The following is a 22,655-nucleotide window of genomic DNA, read 5'->3' on the forward strand; positions in this document are numbered from 1 at the left end:
ATTGCTACTGATGGCATGAGGACATGTGTTCGTGTGTGCGTGTGTTTATTATGGGTATGTTTATATTAAGATTGGGGATAAGGAACACACCATAAAATGTGAGGTAGCCGAACAGAGCCGACAGCATGTACATTACAAGCATAGCCAGGATGGAGAGGTTCGATACAGTCTGCATCTTCCTTCGACTGCGACTGCGAAAAGAATACAAACACAGAGTGTGATTTTCCAGAACAGAGCATTTTAAATGCAGTGATTATTATTTTAAAAAGGTTCTACTCACTCTTTCAGCTCACTGTAGATGGGAAGGACTTCAGGGTGACACACAAAAGCAAAGGCCAGAATAGGAACAGTGTATGCGGTCTGGAGAAACAAACATCAGAAGGGAAACTATGAAACTAAACAAAGTTCCATTAAATGAGCACAGTTCATACCTGCAGCATAAACACATGAATCATTTCAGAGCTGCACTTCATTAAACACCTTTAGTAAATAACGTCAACCAACGTCAACATCCACACAGCTCTAGCCAAGTCATATAATGTCTTACGCACACACACACACACACACACACACACACACCAGCTCTGTGGATTTACCTGGGAGTTGAACACAAAGTATTTGGGTGTGCACATATCCTCATAGTCTTCTGGGTTGGGGGTAAAGTGGACCCCACTGTGGGCCACAGTAGGTGAGTGAGGGTCCACATGTGCACTGCTTATATCAGCCCGTGAAAACTCCATCAGTGCTGAGCTGTTGTGGAGAGCGTACGGTCCTAACAACTCCGAACCATTCAGACTCAAACTAGAAGAGTGGTTAAAGAAGAACGGCAGCGGACAGGGCAGCTGAGTCTTCTTATAAATCAACTGAAAGAGACAGAGAGAGAGAGAAAGAGAGAGAGAGAATGAGGGAGAGAGAGGTGATTGGGTTATTAAACTTTTTTACTGGAGTTGATGATTGATAGTAACACAGAGTTACAATTTAATACATTCAGGAGTTATGATTTAATTTAGTGCAATAGATTTCGATACTGTATGCATTTGCTTTTAAATATGCCGTACAAGAACCTTGTCTCTCCTGTCACATGGCAAAGCGAGAAAACCACGACCCCATGCAGTGGTGCTTAGCCGATTAGTCAATTGAGCTCAGCTGGGCACCACTGCACATTTAAAGGCCACCTCAGCCCACACTCTGGATGGGAGGACTCGATAAGAGCAGGAAGGCTCAGGTGACCAAAACTGATTTTTTTTGCAAATACTATAAGGATGCTATCATGATGAATTGAGTTTGCATTGAGTGTGGTGGAGGGCATTTTAAAATAAAGGTACGTCTTGAGTTCACTTGATCCCAGCGTTTGTCCCTCTTTCTCTGCTACTTTGGATCACACTCCAAAATAACAACTCAACTACAGAAAAATAAAAACACTGTTCTTAAGTTTCAATGGGAGTCAACGAAAAATATTCCATAAAAAGCATTTCTACTGAGCCATTCTCAATGACCTTCTGACATGATGTGAGGAACAACTGCCACATTATTAAAAACATGCATGTTTTTGCATTACAGGGACATAATGCCTGAAATCTGAGAAACAATTAAAGATAACGTTTTATTACAATTTGAACAGTGCCATCTAAACAGTATACTGTTTTTATAAGCACTTTTACTTTTACTTTACAATAAATGTTTAAGTGGTAAATCAACACATTTATTGTTAAATTATCACAATGTCTTTTATACTTTTAAAGTGAGGTGACAATGTACATGCCATGCTCACTGGGTGCATCACTGGGATCTGAGTAAGGCTGCACTGAGCATCCAGATAAACACAGAAGGCCTCATACTTATAGAAGACGGAACTCAGACAAGTCAATTCCTTTTACCAATATGAACAACTTCAGCAGACACGTGCCATGACTCCTATGTTCAACAGATTTAATCAAGTTAAAGAGGACATTGCTGAGGGCACTAATGGGGGTTGCTTGCTGGCAAGATGCTCAGATTAATGAGTTTGTCAGAGTTGAATAGTTTGACCTCACTGACACATCAAGAATTCTACAATAAAACTAGTATAACTAGTATTAAAGACACAATGAGGCAACACTATTTTGTACAGCTGGTTTTGCTATCGATCCTGTTGCTGGAGGGTTCAGTGAAAACCACTAAAATTAGCTTTTTGACTCTAATTTAAACTAAAAAAAAGAGTAAAAACACTTACCACCCCCAGGAAGAAGACCATACACGAAAGAGAGAACCCACTAGTGTATCCCAGATAGCCTGCATAAAAAAGTAAATTTTACATAAACAACAACAGCCAAAAGTTTAAGTTTAATTATTGTCAATACTGAATATGTACAAGAAAATACAGAATATTTAAATTTTATTACTCTCCGATCCATACATAAATCTACATTAAAGATAAATAGACTAAATTCAATTAACAAAGTTTGCTAAAATATATGGATGTTATGACATATGATAGAACAAGGATCCTGATATAGACATACATGAGACAATAAGACACTGAAGACAGTAAGGACGGTGGGCTTACCAAGGTTTTTGAGCAGGGACAGGGGCAGGATAATTCCAAAGGAAACAAACACCACGAGGTAGTTACCATTCAGATACCACTCACTACAGAGGAGCAGAGGAGCACAGAGACACATCACAAACTGGTAAAACAAAGGGGCTAACAACAATCATACACTCTAATACAAGTCAGTTTTAACCACATGATTTCATTAACAATTTAAAAAAAAATCCTTCCAGTGTAGCAGACTGCAGAAGAACTCTCTCCAGAAATTCTCTAATGTCTCTCTAGTTCATATTTAGATTTGATTAAATTTACATGGGAATCTGGGTAAACAGGAGTTCCTAAATAATTGTATTACTGTCTGGATGGGTCAAATCAGGCTGAAATACTTTCTCGTAATTTTGTTTCTCTCATATTTTTGCTCTCCAATGATCAGAAAAGATTATTTTTTATACTATGATTCCTACTGAGTTTTTACATTCTATTTTTATAGCTGAGGCTTGGTTTTAGATCTCTATGAAGCTCATTTTTGACAGTAATTTACAAATACCTTTGCAATGAATTGCAATGAAACTGAATTAACTAATGATTTTTACAAGACTCTGTGGTATGATCATTTTGGTCCTGTCTGGATTCACATTTTTATTAATGATTTTTTCATGCCAAAGGATCCTTTGCTTAAAATATTAAATACTTGTCAAATTGGAAAAACAATTCACAGCAAAAGAGGTGCTTTGAAATATTTCCTTAGTCAAGATTTTGACCATGTACTGTACAAGGGCAAGTATTAACAGGAAGATAAATACAAAAATAATAATAAAACCATGTAACCGTGTGATGATTTTTATTGTCCCCTGATCAATTAATTCAATCCAAGCGGGCTTAAAGACAATGTAACAAAAGTGTCTTTGTTTTCTTTTAGGACCCAAAAATATAATTGCAGAGTGGAGAGCAGTGGCTGACCGCTGTCTGCTAGTAGATTATTACAATAAATGTAATGATTCAGCATGTTAGAAAACAACACAACTCATTGTTTCTAAAAGCTGCTAGTTCTACATTAGAGTGATGAGGCACAAAACATACACACGTATAAATAGCGTAGCATATTAAGCCCTTCATTTTACCTTTTTCTTAAAACACATCTGCACCTCTGACACAGTATAAATATTGTTCAGCCATATTGAGTAAAATCAGTCTGATCGATGAATTAATGAACTTAATTGAGAGAAAATTTTGAAAAAACAAACAACCAAAGAAATGTTCCATCCTGATTTCTGCTATGCATGTAATCTTGTCACATGCATGTACACCACTTGTGCATCACTCAACACACTGCCCCCCCTACACACACACACACACACACACTTACCCACTGCTCTCCTCTATTCCCATGAAGGCTCGGATGACCTCAGGAAGCTCGTATTTCACTATGAACAGGTAGCTGGACATAGCTGAACACAAACATCAGTCACAACATGCTCACATGGGGCAACAACTATCACCCCCTGTCTAAACAAACAAACTACATCACTTAATACAGTAGATGATCTGATCAACAGCAGTATTTACAAAAAAAAAAAATATTGAGAAACATCATAAAATGTATAGACATATAAAGATATAAAAATACATTAAAACAGCAGCCAAAATTTTGCATAAAAAATAAAATTGAAAACACTTATTTTACAGGAAAGAAATATGTATATTTTATTGAAAAAAACCTATGATAATATACAAGATTTATTGACTCTATAAGCTTGTCCCTATTCCAACAAATCCATATTGTTGCTGCCATGCAAAATCTAAAATCTACATTTTTTCCATTTAACATGTGAATATAGGAGTTGTAATTAATAAACCAATAAGATATCCATTGACTCCCTTAATTTTTTTTACATTTTTCTCTTTTTCTAGTTGTCTGTTGTTTTATTTTATTTGTTTGTTTCAAAAATGTAAATTCCAGTATCTTAAAAGAGTAAAAAAAGAAGATTCACACAGTTTCAGGTCTTCTCACCTCCTATATTCTGCATAATGATGGATCCAAATGCTGCCATTTTCCCCGGCCAGCCAAATGCCCTTTCACCCAGTTTCTCATAGATGAGAGAACCTGAGAGGAGAACCACAAAGACAGAGTTACCTTTTCACTGCGTTACCAGTTCTGCGTGCTATGTGTCAGTAAGTAAATAGCTGAGGGGCTTACCTCCTTCTTTAGCTGTCACCAGTAGCAGATGAATAGAGTACAGAGAGAGAATAGCCACAGCCAGGAGGAGAATCCTGCAGAACAAACCAGAACAGCAACATTTTAATGAGTGGCTTTACATTTTTCTAATAAAACACTATATATTTGACTCTGAGACACAATTTTCTTATTGCCTTCTTTTACTGGGTTTCTGTAAGCACTAGAATTGTCACCAGGAGAAAAAACTGATTTGCCTCTGCTATCATCATACATCCCAACTGTACACTTCCTGTACTCTGAGTTCATGTCCTTTAATAACCACATGTTTCTCAGTCTGTGAAGTAACACACTCTTTAGCTGACTTTGGAATCTGGACTCTGTTTATTTTTAAAGCCATATTTATATATACAATTCCCACAGATGAGGCCATCAATCTTTCAGCTTTCATTCTAACTTCATCCTCATACTGTATACTGGGTCTGCTTATAGCCCTGGCACATCAAGAGCCATCACTCAGCACAGTGGGTGAGAGAGCATGTGCACTGGAGTAAATAAAGGAGAGAAAAAATGATGCTGAAAATCTAGTTTGATCATTTTTGGGGAGTTTAGCCTTGGTTTCTTTATGGTTCTATTCTAAATGCAATTGGTTTATATAGAACAATATAGACTTGGATAGGTAAAATATTCCTTTTTGCCTATTTCACGTGTTGTTCAGAGTCAAATAACCTTTTTTTCTGTACTTTATAGAAACTGACAACTAACTCAATTGTGACAATATAAACTTTCATATTGTCACTGTCCAATAAAAAAAAAACTTGAATCTCCACTTTTGTTATTTTTTTCTTTGTGAATGAATTGAAATCTGACAGTAATTGTTCACACTATGTCAGAATTTCATGATGAACGGACCAACAGATATGCTCTAAAACGACTCTGAGCAGTAAGTAAGTGTTTTTCGCTGCCTAATAAATATACCGTTTGTTGTACCAGCACAAATTCTTCTAGAAGTTTTAAATAAAGTATTACTAGTAATCTGAGTTGTTTGCCGAGTGCAGTACTGAAATCTACTGAAATATTCACACTATGAGAATGTATAAACTAATACTTTGTTAAGTACAGGTTATACCATAGAAGCGAGTTCACACTGACATGAGAAAAGTCTTGGGACACATGATTTTGGCTATGTCCCATGGACAATAAAGAATGCTACACTGACCTGCAGGATATACAGCTCTGAAAAAAAAACTGAGTGAAAATGAGTTTCTTTGATTTTACCAAATTGAAAACTTCTGGAATATAATCAAGAGGAAGATGGATGATCACAAGCCATAAAATCAAGCTTACACAGGAAATTTGGCAGTATTCTCACTGAGAGTGTAAAGTTTAACACTAATAAGTGTTGATTTAACACTAACAGTGTTGATTTAACACTGCCAAATTTCCTGTGTAACTGCTTGAATTTGTGCACCTGGAGTGGCATAAAGTTATCCAAAAGAAGACTGGTGGAGGATTATTTGAGGTCTGAAAGCTCTGCATCTTTTATTTATTTCAGCCATTTCTCATTTTCTGCAAATAAAGGCTCTAAACGATAATATTTTTATCATGAATTTGGAAGAAAGGTTGTCTGAAGTTTATAGAATAAATCATTAATGTTCATTTTACTCAAACATTAACCTATAAATAGCAAAATCAGAGACACTGATTCAGAAACTGAAGTGGACTCTTAATTTTTTCCTCCTGTAATGTTCCATTTCCCCCACTGGCACTCACTAACAGTCCTCTCTAAAACTCTCTAAAACCATAAGCAAGCTAGCCAGTGTTCTCACTCACAAGATAACATCTTACCACATCTACAGGGATTGACGTTCACAAGCTGTCCTCCGGGGAACCATTAATTATTAGTTTTTTTTTTTACTAGTTTTGTAAATATATTATAGAAAACTGTAATTTAAACAGACTCACTTCATTAAAATTTAAAAGACACATCAAATGCAAATCTAATCTAAGGAGAGAGGGATGAAGGGAATCCACAGAATCCTCTCAGAGTACTTCAGTCTGCCGCTGGAGTCACTGGACACCAACCCAACAGAAATAGCCATCTGACGCGGGCACGAAGCGAAGAGTGACGGGGATGGTTGACCTCTTTACCGGTCAGGTGAAAACTAAATGGACCGAGTGCTGATGAAGGTGTGTTCATCTTCACGCTATGGAGGGAATGTAAGGTCAGGGGTCCAGCTGCCTGGCGTCAGTCGGAGCAGGTTCAGGGTTACTGAGTCTAAACGAACAGTAAGATAACCCTTTCTCTTTCATCACACATTATTCTGATTAATTGTATCCCCTTATCACTTAGTCTCTTCTATTCATTGCTTAATCTCTCTATATCTTTTTACCCATCTCACCTCTATCTCTCTTTTTTTTCTCTCCCTCTCTCACTTTTATTCAGTCAGGTCTGTGGCTCGTCAGGAGATAGTGAGGGTTTAGAGGAAGAGGCCACTGAGAGGGGTTCCTCTGCCAAAAATAGGGCTGGCGTCTGCCTAAGCTATGTTACCTATATCCAGAATAACCAAAAGACGTTCACCCTGAGATGCTGCTTAGGAGACCCCACACTGCTGTACTGACACTCCATTCCTATGTCACACACATGTGAATGTAACCTACAGACAGAAACACGTGCACTTACACAAAGAGCACAATGCCCGTGTTGGCCATGGCAAAAGACAGGCCCAGGATTCCGCTTCCCATGATGGCGTTACTGAGGTTAAAAACAGACATCCCAAACGAGGCATGACCTGGGTGCTGTGAGAGAGAGAGAGAGAGAGAGAGAGAGAGAGAGAGAGAAATAAATTAATATACTTTCACTGATTATTTAGTATCATTCACAATAATTGTCAAAATTTAACAAATGCACAAATGTGACTGAAAGCACAACATCCACAGTGTTGAAGTATAAACATGCGTGCTGTCAATCTAACACTTGCAATTAATCTGGAAACATTAACATGCAAGTGAATCACGTTACCAAGTTATGCCCCAGCCTCCTTCCATAATTTACTATTTTCTCAGACCCTGGTGACGTATTAGCATTTTTTTGTGGGAACCTAGAAGGTAGATTACATTTTTTTTGTAAAATACAAATTATAATCTAAAACATTCAATATTCCTCCATTGTCCTTTTCTCTGTTTCTCAACTTCTTTCCCTAAATTTTTAAGCAACTGATAAAACTAATATAAATATAACTACATTTTGCCAATTTTACATTTATTCATATCCACTATTAAAAGACTGAGCCTTAAAAAGAAGAAAAAGTGTGATAAATAGTGAATATTGTGATTTTTTTTTTAAACTACTACCGAATTTTGCGCACTATAAGAGGCACTGGATTATAAGGCACACTATCATTAAACGTCTTTTTTTCTGGTCGTTTTTATATATATATATATGGTGCATTCACCGCTGGGTGTCGAGAACTGTAAAGCTAAGCAAACTGTAATTCTTAAAAAAAAACAAACATCCCAGACAAGTCAAACGAACGGATGTAAATCTACACATATTTCTCTCCTGAAAATTGTTTATTTAAGTGTATTTATAGTAAGTTTATATTTTCAGATTTTCACTAAAGCTAACCACTATCCACCCGACAGCCAGGACCATATTAACTACTGGTTTGTCCCAAGTAGCTTGTTTTAATATGGTAAATGTGCAGGCTACAGTCCAATATACTCCCCTCTAAACAGCACAAGAGCTAATGCTGGGCTAGCAGCTAATGCTGCTCCAGCAGTGCTAACCAGGGATAACAGCAGACTACAACCCAATAATGTTCACCTCTGAACGTCCAAAGAGCTAGTGCTTAGCGCAGTTAGCAGCTATGCTAATGCTAATACTGCTGGAGAAACTTCACAGAAACTCCTGTAAAACTCTGCATCTTAGCGAAGTGGCTTTACTGCTCCTTACAACCTAACTGGTGAAATTCATACGTAAGGCGCACCGGATTATAAGGCACACTGACAATTTTTGTGAAAATTAATGAAGTAAAGAGCTTTACTTTACATTGCAACTGTTTTTTAAACTATAAAATCTATCTGTCTAACCTTAGCTAGTTTAATCTACCTCTTCTCTCACTTTCTCTGCTGCATCTGCTGCATCCGTCTTTTCAAATTAAAAGCCCTCTGAGCCGCTGCAGTATGTATGTAGCAGAAACGCTAAGAGAAAATATATATTTTTTAAACGTGACCACATTTTCCCACACAGAATGTAAGCACATTTATCACAGCTTATAATCTAATATTCTGCTGACCTGTCAATGGTCTTCTTTAGTCTTACTAAGCCTTAAATACAGCTGTCGTGAGTTCTGTAAGTGCTATTACGTAAATGCCTGGATAAGCTGTAATTTCCTAATTGAACCCAATAAATGAACCAGGCTGGCAGCGTTCACCACAAAAGCAAGGAAAAATACTGGCTCTTTGTGTCTCTGTGGTAAAATTAGTCCGTCATGCCTCTTTAACTTGTGTTAAAATATGTTCTCTGCTCTGCAAAATAACAACATTGTCAAGACACTCCCAATAGCTGAGGCAAGTCTCTGTCTAACATTTATTGCTTAATATTAAGTGCGTTATATACTTACGTATTCTTCATGATACTCCTCAAATTTCTTCTTTTTAATTCCATTTGCAAGGAACTTCTGGCTCTCTGCATCATCTGCTTCATCCATATACTGGCTGTGAGAATAAAAAATAATGGGCAGGTTATTATGGGAGCACTCTCTGGAATGTTTTAGAAGACTGTTACTAGAGGATTAAAACTATGTAGAAATACGGCATTCATTATATGGTGTTAAATCTATTGACATGGAAAAGGTGATATAATTATACTTACATCTCATTGTCTACCTGAACATAGTGTTTTTACAGTTCACACTGTATATGGAATAAATATAAATAAACAAATACAGAGTACATTGTGACTACTGATGACCACATTATGTGAATTGTTATCTATACTAGTGTTATATAGAATATAAATATATAGTTGGTTATAGCTTTTTAGGCAAAAATATGCTAACTGCTGGGACTGAACCATTCTGACTTTCTTACAGTGCTGTATGTTAGCCTAATATTGCAAAACTGACATGATAGTTAAACAGTAGGGGTTTAAATATTAAATACTGGGATACAATTTTTTTTTCCTTTGCGAAAAGTCACCGGAAGTTAATAATCAAATGATGTCAGAACCATTTTTATAACCATGGATTCATATATTGTGCCCTTTTGGTAGAAATGTAATAAAAAATAAGAACCGTAGGAATTTTCTTTAATTGACATAACAACTCATTAATTCAAGGATATTTAAAAATAGTATATCATCATTACAACGTCTAACAATGATTTATTGTTATTCTATCAGTGACAAAATTGTTTAATGCAGTGGGACAATATAGTTCAAAAATTGGTTATCGTGACCTTCAGGCCTACAACTGAAGGTGTTTAATTAACAGACCCTTTAATGAAGCTGTTTGTCTATGGCAATTAAAAAAAATCAGTCGACATATTGTAACTTATTGTTATTAATTTCAATTAATTTCAAGATCCTCAGAAATCTACCAAATAAAGTTTGGAGCTAATTTGAGCTTGTTAATGATGTAAAAATAGCTATTTCTATGCATGGTAAGTGCTATGCCCCTTTCTCTAGCACTGTAGGTCTGTTAGGAGCTTTGGCTAAAAGCGTTTTATTTTGGAATGCTGGGGACAAACAGAGGTGGGCTATTCAACAGAAGTTTGTACTTGTTCTCAGGTTTTACTACACCCCGAGTTCTCCTTTAATATGCGCCACCACCAGCTCCACTGTAAGTGATGTTACATAGTTAATTAACTAGTTTATAGTTTTTGCATAGACGACACATCAAACTACACCTTCTGCCAGAAAGGACAGAACAGCAGAGGAATGATTAACAGAAAAAGATACATGTGAAGTGGCCTTGTGAGCTGGTGTGTGTGTGGGCTCTCGGCTGCTGACCTGCTCATGGGGGTCTTCTCCTCGATGGGAGTGGGGTAGCGCTCGTCCATGCTCTCATCATCTGCCTCAGTACTCACAGGCTTCAGCTCCATACGGTCCATGGTGCTTAAACTGATGGAAGACTAAACTGGCAGGATAGTGCAGGACAGTACCTTCTTCTCAGGACAATGCAGGGAAACGCTGCCTGCAAACAGAAGCACAGGGAAGTGGGTTAGAGAGCGCCAGAAGTATGACCAGAAGGACTTCGAAAACATTTCACAATAAAACAGCTAAAGCAGCAAGATCAGCGCACGGGAGACTTTCAACAAACTAAAAAGATAAGACACAGCCACAGAATGTAGACAAACTCTACACCAAAAAATGCTAAGAGCAGCATTTCCTTTCAGTTACTTGTGAGTCTCTGTAGAAAGAATCTTGCTATATGAAATACAAAATACTATTTTACACAGTTATATTGTCACCAAGATATTTTTCTATCATCACTGTCAAACAACAATCTTTTATTTTTGCCTTTTTTAGACATTTTGACATGCACTGTATTGACAAAATAGAGGGAAACATCTCTTAATTACTGAGTTGAGATGTTTCATTCAGGCCCATTGTCATAATTGCATAAAATTAAGCACCTAACTAATAGGTTGTTCCAAGGAGCTCAATGAATACCAGCCATGGTACTATAATAAGGAGCCACTGTTCCAAATAGTCAGTAAAAGTGTTTAAGGACCACACCTATTCAGAAACGTGTCAAACATGTCAGGTTACAGAGCTGCTTCTACTAAGGCCAATGGATTGAGCTACTATAAGTCTAATGTGTCCCAATACTTGTTTCCATCTGGCTGTGGTTACATTGTATCAAAAAATCACTATTAATGGACCAACAAAAATGCTCAAAAATTACACTGATTTTCACTGATTTATGTATTTTTTATTTTGTCATTTATTCTAATTTTTATCCCATTTTCTCCCCAATTTAAAAAGCCAATTACCCAACCCATTCCCCTACCACTAATAATGCCAGGAGGGTGAAAACTAGCATATGCCTCCTCCGATACATGTGAAGTCAACCACCGCTTCTTTTTCAACTACTGCTGATGCAGCATTGCCGAGTAGCATCACGGCGCACTCTTCAGACGAAAGCATCAGCTCACAAACGCCTTGTGCTTGTTGACATCACCCTTTGGAGTGATGTGGGAAGAGAAAGTCATCTACCCACCCAGAGAGAGCAAATCCAATTGTGCTCTCTCAGGGCTCTGGTAGCTGAAGGCAAGCTACATAAACAGGATTCAAACCAGCGATCGTCCGATCACAGAGGCAGCACTGTAGTCTACTGGACCACTCAGAGCCTGTTTTCCACGGAATCTTAAAGAAAGTCTGAAAAGCTGCTATTTTGGAAATATATAATTTTTGGATTGACCTAAATCAACGACAGAGAACTCTTGATCTGAAGGACTGGATTGCTCCACAGTTGTTGTTTTTATCAACTGATAATTTCCTGATTTTCTTCACTTGCTCTGTGTGTTTAAGCAGGGAAATCATAACAAATACTGTGATTCCCTCCATTCCCCACCCCTAGACTATCATGCCGCACAATTAAACACTGAGTGTTTGGTTTGATGCTCAATTGCACACTGCAGTCTGCAGATATTTAGCTACAGCTCGGGCCTATGTGGTAATAGCAGTGAAGCAGGGAGGCCAGGTGAGAAAGATAACAGCGCTATGTGTGGAGTTCTTATCTGTGGACACTGCACACTAACCCTGACAATCTGTTATATGTATACAAAGAAATACAGTTCACCATAGCGTGAACCTGCTTCACGGCAAACTTTAACGCAAGTTTGCTTTAAAATCCCAAAACAGTAAAAGCCAAAGTGAATATCGGTTTAAATGAAGAACAGATAGAGGACAATGGAGTAAGATTTGAATTACCATGAACAAATCCTTTTTTTAGAATGTCACAAAGAGCGTAAATTAACTACTATTACAGTCTCACAGAACCCAGAACAAGGACAAACTTTCATATAGAGCTCTAATCTGAACTAAACTTCAATTAAAATGGAGATACAGAATATTATATAAATAATACATGTTTGGAAGGATACTGTTCAATTGTAATCTCTACATTTCTCTCTCCACTACGATCCTGTCCCTCCCTTTAACTCAGTCCAAGTTCCATGTATTAATGTGGTGGGTTGGGGGGCATCCAGCCTGCTATCTCAAGCAGAAGTTGCCTGAACTCCAGCCCAAGTTCTCAGAACTCCCTCCTTGCCAGTCTTGTGTTATCCTACCACACCATAACAGTAATCACATGCTGATAGCTTGGTCTGAACCCATAAATACTTCAGTTCCATCAGTATGATGAGTCTTTAACTCTACTGGATCATATATTTAGTTCACTGATTTGTCTCCCCACAACATACAGAAAATCCTTAAATTGCTGTCAGAAGCATCCTCAAACGGTTCTAAATCCTTTACTTTTAAACCAGAAATTGAACCATCATGTTTTGTATCTTATTATAATGTCTCTGGGGCCATAAAGCTAAAGCTGGCGTTTAGTTGCCTGCTTCTTCTTGAAGCTTCAACTTTGTAGTTAATTTATTTGCTACTTTATTTAACTTCAAAATACGATTTTTTTATTTTAGTTAGTTTTAGCAAATTCAACATGAAGTGTAACCACTTTATTTAAAAAAAGCATACCTGAAACCCTGAAATTGCCTTAAAGTCTAGCTTTTTAACTTTCATTTTGTTCTGCAGATAACATGAACATGATGAAGCTGTCTAACTGCAGCTGTGCACTTTCTAAAAAAAAAAGTCAAAGAAAAGCAGAAAATCACATTATCAGTGCATTTTCTTGCCAGAGGAACAGGTCAGACAACTACATGTCTATCAACTATCTTTACATTCCACTCGAGTAAAGCTTATTGCTTATGTATTGTTCTAGACCTAAGGCAGCACATGTATGTGTGCTTGTTTGGCCTTTGTTTAGTCTGTATTGTAATGTATTGTTCCATGTTGCACCATCAGGGTCCTGTAGGAACAACCCCACTATGCTTGACTTGTCATGAACTTGACTTCTTGACTGTCAAGTTCAACAGAAACTCATCTGAGGATATATGAGAGGGCTTTCAGATTTTCAACAGAACTTCAAACTTAAATGTGACAAAAGATGTAAATAAAAAGTAATAAACCTTCACTTGTAGTCAGTAGCTTTTTTCAGAGCCCCTCTGAAACCAGGTCCTGGATCAGTTATTTAGATCTGCAGCAGAATGGCACACTGTTGGACTACCAGGAAGGTTTCCCTCTGTTCCAGTGTGGAGAACAGTATTATGTAACACTTCATGCAGCAGCAAACAAGACAACACTGCCAAAACCATTCGTACATTAAATTACCCACAATTCTCCGCATCCTCACACAAAGCCCTCTTTGATAGGTTTAATGAGCATGGGCAGAATTGTTTGGGACCCAGAGATACACGTTAATGGGAAGCTGAAAACTTTCCACTGAGGCACTCCTGGCTCGAGCATGTTAACGGGAAGAGAGCTGAGTAAGGCTGCCATCTGAACCAGAGCAACTCAAACTCGTTTTGTATGTTAATTTTACGCCAAATTACAAACCTCTTTAATGCAACAGATAACAAAACATTACCAAAATCAAATGTATGAAACCATTTTGGGTTTTTTTTACCAATAGATTTATATTTAGGGCGTGTATACATAGCGTAACACGTGTAACGCACACAAAAGAATTCTTTAAAAAGATGTGTGAGCTTGACATTCTGTGTTCAGGCTCAGTGAAACTTGTTGAACCGGTCTGGCCAATATGAGTGACAAAGTATTCCCATGACTTTTCCCTATCTCAAACCCTGTGACAGCAGTCAGCAAGTCAACCATAGCAATACTGTGCTTTTTGCTTTCATTTTTTTTCTCAGTTCTTAGTTATAAAAGTTGACAAAGATTTACAATCACGACTGATTAAACATAACTGTCAATAAATGAAAAACAAATTAGCTGGTCTATTAATAAAGTACAAGACGTTTAGTGTCAGTTTCCTAGAAACCCTTGATATTCAATATAATAAGTGATTCTCAATTGCGATTTTTTGTTCTTACACAACTTATTTGTAAATGCCATTTAACACCATTTAAATTAGAGAGCTATTGTTTCCTTTACATGTAATTGTTTTGTATGAATAGTAAGTAACCCCTTAAACATTAAAATCAGCTTCTATATTAAACACGATGCAAACATAACCTCTTTGTAGAAAAAGTATAAAGTATGAAAAGCATTGCCACATAAAAGAGTTCTTTACAGGTTTCTAACAGAAACAAATGTCAATCTACTAAAATTCAGTCTGGTAGCTTCTATATGTAAAGATGTACAATCTCCATTATCCCATTTTTCACATTAAAACAGTAATTCAACTAATCAAACTAATTAGATTAACCTCCCAGCCCTGTCTTAAACTAGGCTCAATTTGTGTCTGTAAAACTGCCCCTTTAAAAAAAAAAGTCTAAGTATAACTGTATGTCATTGAGTGCGTCACTGTAATACACCAGTCAGCATCTCCTGTTTTTATCAGCACTTTTAAAAATAATGGTGCGACAAAGCCTTTGGTCTTTAAGCCATGCCACCGAATAACCACTTTTGGCTTCTTATAGAACCATGAACCAAGTTTAAGACATTGTTGTTGTGGATCTACAACATGGATCTACATTAAATGAATGTGTTTCTCTATGGCATCGCTTAAAGAACTCTTTGTGGTTACTTTTAAAAGTGCCTCACTTTTAAGAGTGTACTCCTCAACCCTATTTGTGGAATGCATTTGTCTTGCTTTAAAAGGCTGTCTGACTCCAACTCAATACTCAACGAAACATCAAAACGCCAAAACGACAAACTTCCACAGGAGAAAATCTAATCATGCTCAGAAGAACCTCAAACACTGTGACTCTGCAAACACTGCAGGACAGCTGGGTGAGGTTCGAACCCTTTACGACAGGAAAAACAGGCTTCAAAGTGAACTTTTGCTAAGACTAATATCCCGCACTCATGCTCAGTCCTGACACTGACAAAAGAGAGCATCACATTCTCAATGAACTCCCGACCACCAGTAAACACAGCTGTCGCTAACAAGACAACAATGCTGACCTGCACGTACAAGATCAATTACACGCTGAAATGAGTAAAATGACTAAAATTAGCACAGAACAAAGTGTGTGTGGCCCTAAATGTGTGGTGTAAATGAAGTGCGCTTAATTCATGCTGCATTCGAGTACTTACAGTCTGGCTATACAGTTCCGTGCTGACAGCAGGAGGGAGAAGGCAAGCTTTTACTCCTGCAGGTGAGTGGCAGCTATTATGAGCGGAGGGAGGGCCATCCGCAGCCAATCAGGGCTCTCCGCTCTGCTCTGAGCGTTTACTGCCACTAACTACCCTACCCCTCCCCATCTGCGTCACCAGAGCACACAGGATTCTAAAAGACAAGATAACGCATATTGTTGCATCAACTGCTGTTTGGTCTTCTGGGATGAGACGGATGGGTCAATCACTTTTTTTGCGATATTTGTTCCCAATTTGCACTAAAGCACAGGCTCACACAAACTAGAACACACACACACACACACACACAGAGACACACACACATGTAGAGAGCTGCAGACATGCACTCCACAAGCAGCTGTTCGGCTGTTGGGGGGCAGAGCCAGCACCTCTCAAACTCATTGACAGACACACACACACGCTCACACACACATACTGTAAGGCTAATAATGTACACTAGAGAGGTCTAAGCAAGTGTCTGCTCAAGATATAAGACACACAAACACTTAACCTGACCTTTTGAATCACAACTCAAGTGTATTGCAAGAGGTAATCCTCCCAAATCACAGCACACACCTCAGACAAGATGTAAGAGATGCTTAAGGCTCTGAAAAAAATGCTGTAATTAACATAATTTAGCTGAAAAAAGAACAAAAAATAGCTATAACTGGATCAAATTAAATCAAATCCACAGATTACCTTCTGAGCTTAGGCCTTCAGCTATGCAAACCTGACACATGTATTTAGCCTACAGCTTTAAAAAAGTCCACCATTCTCTCGAAAAAGCACCAACTGACATCATAAACTCTGCAATTTTCACACACATCATTACAATAATACAAGAGCATCATCAGTCAAATGACACAAAAGCCCCTAAAGCTTCTCACAATAACAAACAGCTCCAGCGCATATCTTCATTCCCTTCCACTGAGATTCACTGAGATCAAACAGAAACCCAATGTGATCAAAATAAGCGCACTCTTACTGTCTGCACGCAGATGCATTTTCTCATCTCAAGGAGAAAGAGCTTTCCTGGGCTGAGGGGTCATTCCTTATATGGAGTGACCCCTCGCAGACGGACGCAGTTAAACCCACAGAGCCAATCACCAGCTTTGGCTCAAGGGTCAAAACAAAGCAAAGAATTTTACACTTCACCCTGATATCAAGCTAAAACCCACACCAGGTTCACATAAACGCCCTTCACCTCTTCACCAAGCTCACACTCCTCAACTAGCAGCAGGTTTAGCAATAGGTCCGATTTTTATCCCCACACACATTTTTTCTGGGACAATATACAGTTCAGACAAACGTAGTTATCGTATAAAACCTAGTCATGCGCAATTTAAATGATATTCAACACAATTTTATAACTTTTTTGCTGATTGTTACAAAAATAGGGAAAAAAAGGAAAAATCACATTTTATACCATGATATACCTACCATAGACAAGTCCTAGCTACCTAGTATAATTTATTTTACTCTTACATTAAATAAATGGACTAAATTAATAATATCATGCCATGTACGATCATTGACTTTTGCCAAAACTAATGTTGTATTTTTTATATCACATATATAGCAGATAAAATATTACAATGTGAGTATTTTTCCAATATTGTGCAGCCGTACTACATCAATAAATCACTGACTGAATTTGTTTCTCCACACTGATTACCAGTAAGTCTAATTTTGGTTTACCAGCCTGGAACTGTTTACTGTACTGAACACACAAAAAAATAAAATTTCTGTAGCTTAATTAACAGAACTCATATTTAAATAAATAATTGAATGCACTGCAACTCTGCCCCTTTACCTTTTCAGTTGCAGTACTTAAAACAGGCTGAATTTTCTAAACATTGTGAAAAAGGTGTAAATGTATTTCATCGTTTTCTTGTATCACAATATTTCTTGTGTTAAAAAGGAAAGCTCCTACCTGGTCACACTTAATGAAACTGATAATAAGACAAAAACAACCCAGCCCACATCAGTTACACAGAAAGACCAAATCAGGCTAGCTCAATTACCTGGAACTGAGAGAGGGCAAATATTAAACACCAAAACAAGCTCAAACATCTCTCCCATATGGACACATCTGAGGGAATGTCAGTTTTCTAATCATTCCCTGGAGCTATAGCAGCCCACACGCTTCCAAAAACCAAGTGTTAACAAAGCTCCAATTCTAATGAAACCTTAAGAAACATATATTCACTCTTTCAGAAGAGAAACAAACAAACAAGAAAACTGTCACACATGTCATGCTTGTATCTAGCGGTATTGGAGCTGTGAGAAAAAATCTGGCAATTCACAATTTAATACCATACTTACTTTTCTCCAAAAAGAGAAGTCAATGTAAAAAAACATTTATATGTTGTTATAAGTTCATTTGAATTTTTTTATTGGTCCATTCATGAGGCAATTCTGATACTATATGGTAACTCTATTACTACAGCCGGATGTGTGATGTCACAACTGTGATTTTTGTGCTGCATGTAGGTAAAAGCTTACCTTGAGCTCTGCATTATCTAATCATCGGTAGAATTAAACAACACAATATTGAATTCAACTAATTTAATTTATTTGATTAAACAAATTAGTTTTAATAATTTTTTGAATGGAGATTGTACATCTTTACATACAGAAGATACCAGAAAGAATCTCAGTAGAGAGACATTTGCTTCTGTCTGAAACCTGTAAGGAATATTTTTTGAGGCAGTGGTTTTCATATTGTACACTTTCCCTTAACTGAAATACAAGCCCATTATGTAATGTTTATAGTGTGTTTAATATAAAAGCTGCAATTAAGGTTAAAAAGGGGCTGCTTACTATTCGTAAAAATAAAATTAAAATTAAAATGAAAGGTAATGTAAAGGAAACAAAAGCATTTTTTTTAAATCATTTTAAATTGTGCTGTTTGTTCACAAATACAAAACTGAAGATATGTAAGATTTAAAAATCGAAATAATATAATAAAAGAATATTGAGATTGTTTTTTAATATAAAGCAAAGTCCTACAACACAAACATTTGCAATTTTCTACAAAGTTTTGGTATATTTTCAGTGTTTGTTTTTACTGGACACCTCAAGTTCAGGCCAGCATTTGAGTAAAATCAATGATTAATTGTTAATATTTTTAAAATTCTTGTTTTTCTAAAAAACATATATCATTTTGTGTTAAAACATTATTCTGACACACAATCAAAATTTCTTAAATATTATATATTTATTCTATTCAAATTCTGTAAAAAAGACAATATTCTGACCTAGTGAAACAGACCAAAAACAGAAAAATAAAATCTATTTTTTCCTCTTACCTGGCTGAAATGGGCTTCCGTCCAAATAGTCTGTGAGTAAAACAGAGGTTTATATAGCTCTGCTCATATGCTAATTATGAGACTGTGTGATTATTTGCATGTGAGCTCCTACAATTGTTAACCTTTTAAACAGACTGTCCCCACTGGTGCAAAGTGTCAGCCGACTGTTCACTATTAGCACCTCTTTCAGTTAATCTGACCATTGGTGTTCAGACAATTAGCAGTGATTTTAATGCTGTGATTTTACTGCTGTGCTCTGCAACACTGAATACTAATAATAGTGGTACAACCCTACATTTAACAAACATAAAAAAAAAACAATAATTAAATTATCAATCATTATTCTGTCCCTGAATTACACAGCAACCAACAGTGATTTGTGCCTCTGTATATGTCTGTTTAAATATCATGGAATCAAACACACTGGAAACACACTGGTATAAGATATGGAAGGTGTTCTAAGATTTTAAAGTGTTCAAAGAGGATTCCCTTCCAGAGTAAATTAGTCTTAACCGTAACCACCAACAAAATCCCTTCATCAAAAATCATTGTGTGGTTTAAAGGCAGGAAAGAGTGTACAAATCAGTAGCAACAGGGTGGAGTTTCTGCTTGGATTAACACTAATGTTAGCACTTAAAAGACAACACAAACAGTGATAATATACTAATCCGGTTTCTGCAAGTGGATCCGGTTATAACTTGCCCCTCATTCCAGCCAGGTGTTCTACACAAGAGCATTAGCTACAGCACTATCAGACAAGTGTTTCTGAATTCTGTGACTATCTGAGTTTGTCAAATACCCGAAAGTCTAAATACATTACACATTGTTCTTTAATCTTTTAGCACTTTGTATAACAATTACATAACCAATATTTCCTTTTATTCTATCAACAGAGTATAGTTTAGATTCATTACAAGAGTTATAAACTAGACTAGATCTAAGGAGTGAATGTGTAAATTAAAAAAAATCTAAATTTAAACAGCTTCTCAAATTAAACTACGCTGAAATGTCATTAAAAAAATCTTAAAATTTTCCATGTTTACAAAAGGTGTGTTTACAATTGTAGAATTTGGATAAACCCTCTATGGGATTAATTATATTTCTGAGGAGAAAAAAAATCACATCACTATTTGGGAGATTTTTCTTTAGGAACTTTTTTCAGACCATTTTTTTATTTTGAATACAAGATTATTTTAATCATCCTTTCTTTACTATAATGGACCAAATAAAAGTGATCTATGTAATGTTGCCTAAAAGCAACAAATAAAAAATAAAACTTGTTTAAGTACATTTACAAAAAGAATGTAAGAATAGTAGGAATGTAAGCAGCCAAATGTAATTTTTTTTACACATGAGCCACTTGTATTGGACGTTGTATAAGACGCCTTGTAACATTATGTTAAAAACAAAATAAATAAATACATAAAAAATACGAAATGGTATGGGATGGAATGTTGTAATAACCAAAAGGTAGTTAGTTCCTGAGGGTTACTCCAGTACTGATTTAGCTCAGATTTAATACTGCTCGGTTCAGATTCATTTCAGATTTCAGTTTCAGTTTCTGATACTGATTCAAAATAATAACCATTATATTCTCATTCAAAATTACATGATTCAAATGCCATAGAAATCTTAATTAGCATTTACACAGCCTCAGACCCACCCTCTCTCTCTCGCTGTAATGTAACATTCCACACCACTCCACCCCTCCATACCTGCTTGAGGATGGTACATGCCACGCAAAGGTCAAGCTTAGGTTACCCCATAATTCCCATTTTCCATTTTAAACTATTGCAAATCATTTTTTAAACCCCAAAACAATATTGGGTGGGCTAAATATGACACAGCATTTATTTCAGCCAAAGTTAAACTATAAGAAATATGTTTTGCTGTTTAATGAGCGAAAAACAAATCCAGAGATGGCCAGTATAATGACATTTTCTTGGTATTGTTGTAAATTGTGTTATTGCAATAAAATAACAATATGATTTTCTTGGCATATTGAGGCTCTTGTCGAAATATCTGCCTAGAACACAGATCATCTGCATGAAAGTATACATAGTCCTGTTTTGTTCTAGATACAGTCCAAACATATCTAAATAAACTTCTAATATTACTTGAACATATATTATTTCACATATGATATAATATACAGTACCAATCAATATTTTGACACACCCTTTCTCATTCAATGTGTTTTCTTTCTTTGAATGATTTTTTACATCATAAATTTAGTACCGAAGACTATATTAAAGCTATACAAGAACACATGCAGATTTATTTTGTAAACAAAAAGTGTTAAACAAACCAGAATATGCTTTATATTTTAGATTCTTCTAGGTAGCCACATTAAGCTTTGATGACAGATCTGCACCAGGTAGAACCATGGTAGAAATGCCTGCATGAAAGTACAGCTTTTCAGAACCCTTACATAACATTAATGGACCTTTTTCATTCTTAATTAGCTGCACAGAGACCCCCAAAACCTCACTGCAATTGTGTTAAGACCCTTACTTAAAGAGTTCTGAACAGAGATGACGTTCACGTTCACACGGGTCTGTACATGTGCGCTGGCGTAAGTTTGAAGTGTACATGCAAATATTGCTCAAGGCACCACCTCTGTCTGTGCTTGGACAGAAGGCTCGGCTCAGTTAGGGGTGTCCTTAACCCTTTAAGCATCCAGCGTTTTAATCATTAATGAATCCTCTGGTTTAATCTTATGTAACTGGTGTAAATCACATGGTACATGATATAAATTATTCAGTAATTATGATAAAGCTGATGGGTAGTGCAGGCTTATATACAGAACCTTATGGGCAGTTTCCCAGACAAGGATTAAGTCTAGTCAAAGACTACACAGTGTTTTAAATGAAGATTTTCCATGTTAAGAAAAAATACAGTAAAGTCTATATAGACTAGGCTTAATCTCTGACCGGGAAATCGATTCTTAGAGATTGAGAAGTTAAGTGCAAATATTCTTCATTAGTACTTCTGCACAAGAATCTTTAGTGATATAAATTAATACAGGAAAAAAATAAACAGGGATATGAAAAGGAGCTCACACCCCATTGCTGCAATAAAGCTATGTTGAAACTGCCAATCCAAATTCAATTTCTGTCATATCTAGGTGTTATTCAGAATGATTTTAATAGTCTAGTCAGCAATAATTCAGCAATTTTTGCTAATTTGATTTAAACTGGTTATTTTAAATGTGATTATAACAAATCTGTAAAAAAATGCGTCTAACAGACACGTTTGTGATGTCTAGACATGCAAATACAATCTGATCACTTAAAAATAACATTTTAGATGGTC

General features: G+C 36.5%; 1 protein-coding gene across 3 annotated transcripts in view; it reads right to left on the bottom strand.

Moving 5' to 3' along the window:
- slc38a4 (solute carrier family 38 member 4) overlaps positions 1-22,655 on the bottom strand; it is a 48,756-nt gene that overhangs the window by 16,680 nt on the left and 9,421 nt on the right. Inside the window, exons 1-12 of one of the 3 annotated variants that reach the window (XM_022671404.2) lie at positions 17,015-17,032; positions 10,717-10,900; positions 9,329-9,422; positions 7,387-7,502; positions 4,728-4,801; positions 4,542-4,634; positions 3,897-3,978; positions 2,546-2,628; positions 2,213-2,271; positions 597-863; positions 281-360; positions 91-191 (exon numbers count right to left, since the gene is read on the bottom strand). In XM_022671404.2, coding sequence (XP_022527125.2) covers positions 91-191; positions 281-360; positions 597-863; positions 2,213-2,271; positions 2,546-2,628; positions 3,897-3,978; positions 4,542-4,634; positions 4,728-4,801; positions 7,387-7,502; positions 9,329-9,422; positions 10,717-10,817 — 1,150 coding nt within the window. In that variant the 5' untranslated portion in view covers positions 10,818-10,900; positions 17,015-17,032. Of the gene's footprint in view, positions 1-90; positions 192-280; positions 361-596; positions 864-2,212; positions 2,272-2,545; positions 2,629-3,896; positions 3,979-4,541; positions 4,635-4,727; positions 4,802-7,386; positions 7,503-9,328; positions 9,423-10,716; positions 10,901-15,990; positions 16,097-17,014; positions 17,033-22,655 lie in introns of those variants that run through there. The other 2 variants (XM_007237944.4, XM_007237945.4) reach the window with 2 other exon arrangements.

The sequence above is a fragment of the Astyanax mexicanus genome, chromosome 2 (assembly GCF_023375975.1).
Source record: "Astyanax mexicanus isolate ESR-SI-001 chromosome 2, AstMex3_surface, whole genome shotgun sequence".
In the NCBI taxonomy this organism is placed as follows: domain Eukaryota; kingdom Metazoa; phylum Chordata; class Actinopteri; order Characiformes; family Acestrorhamphidae; genus Astyanax; species Astyanax mexicanus.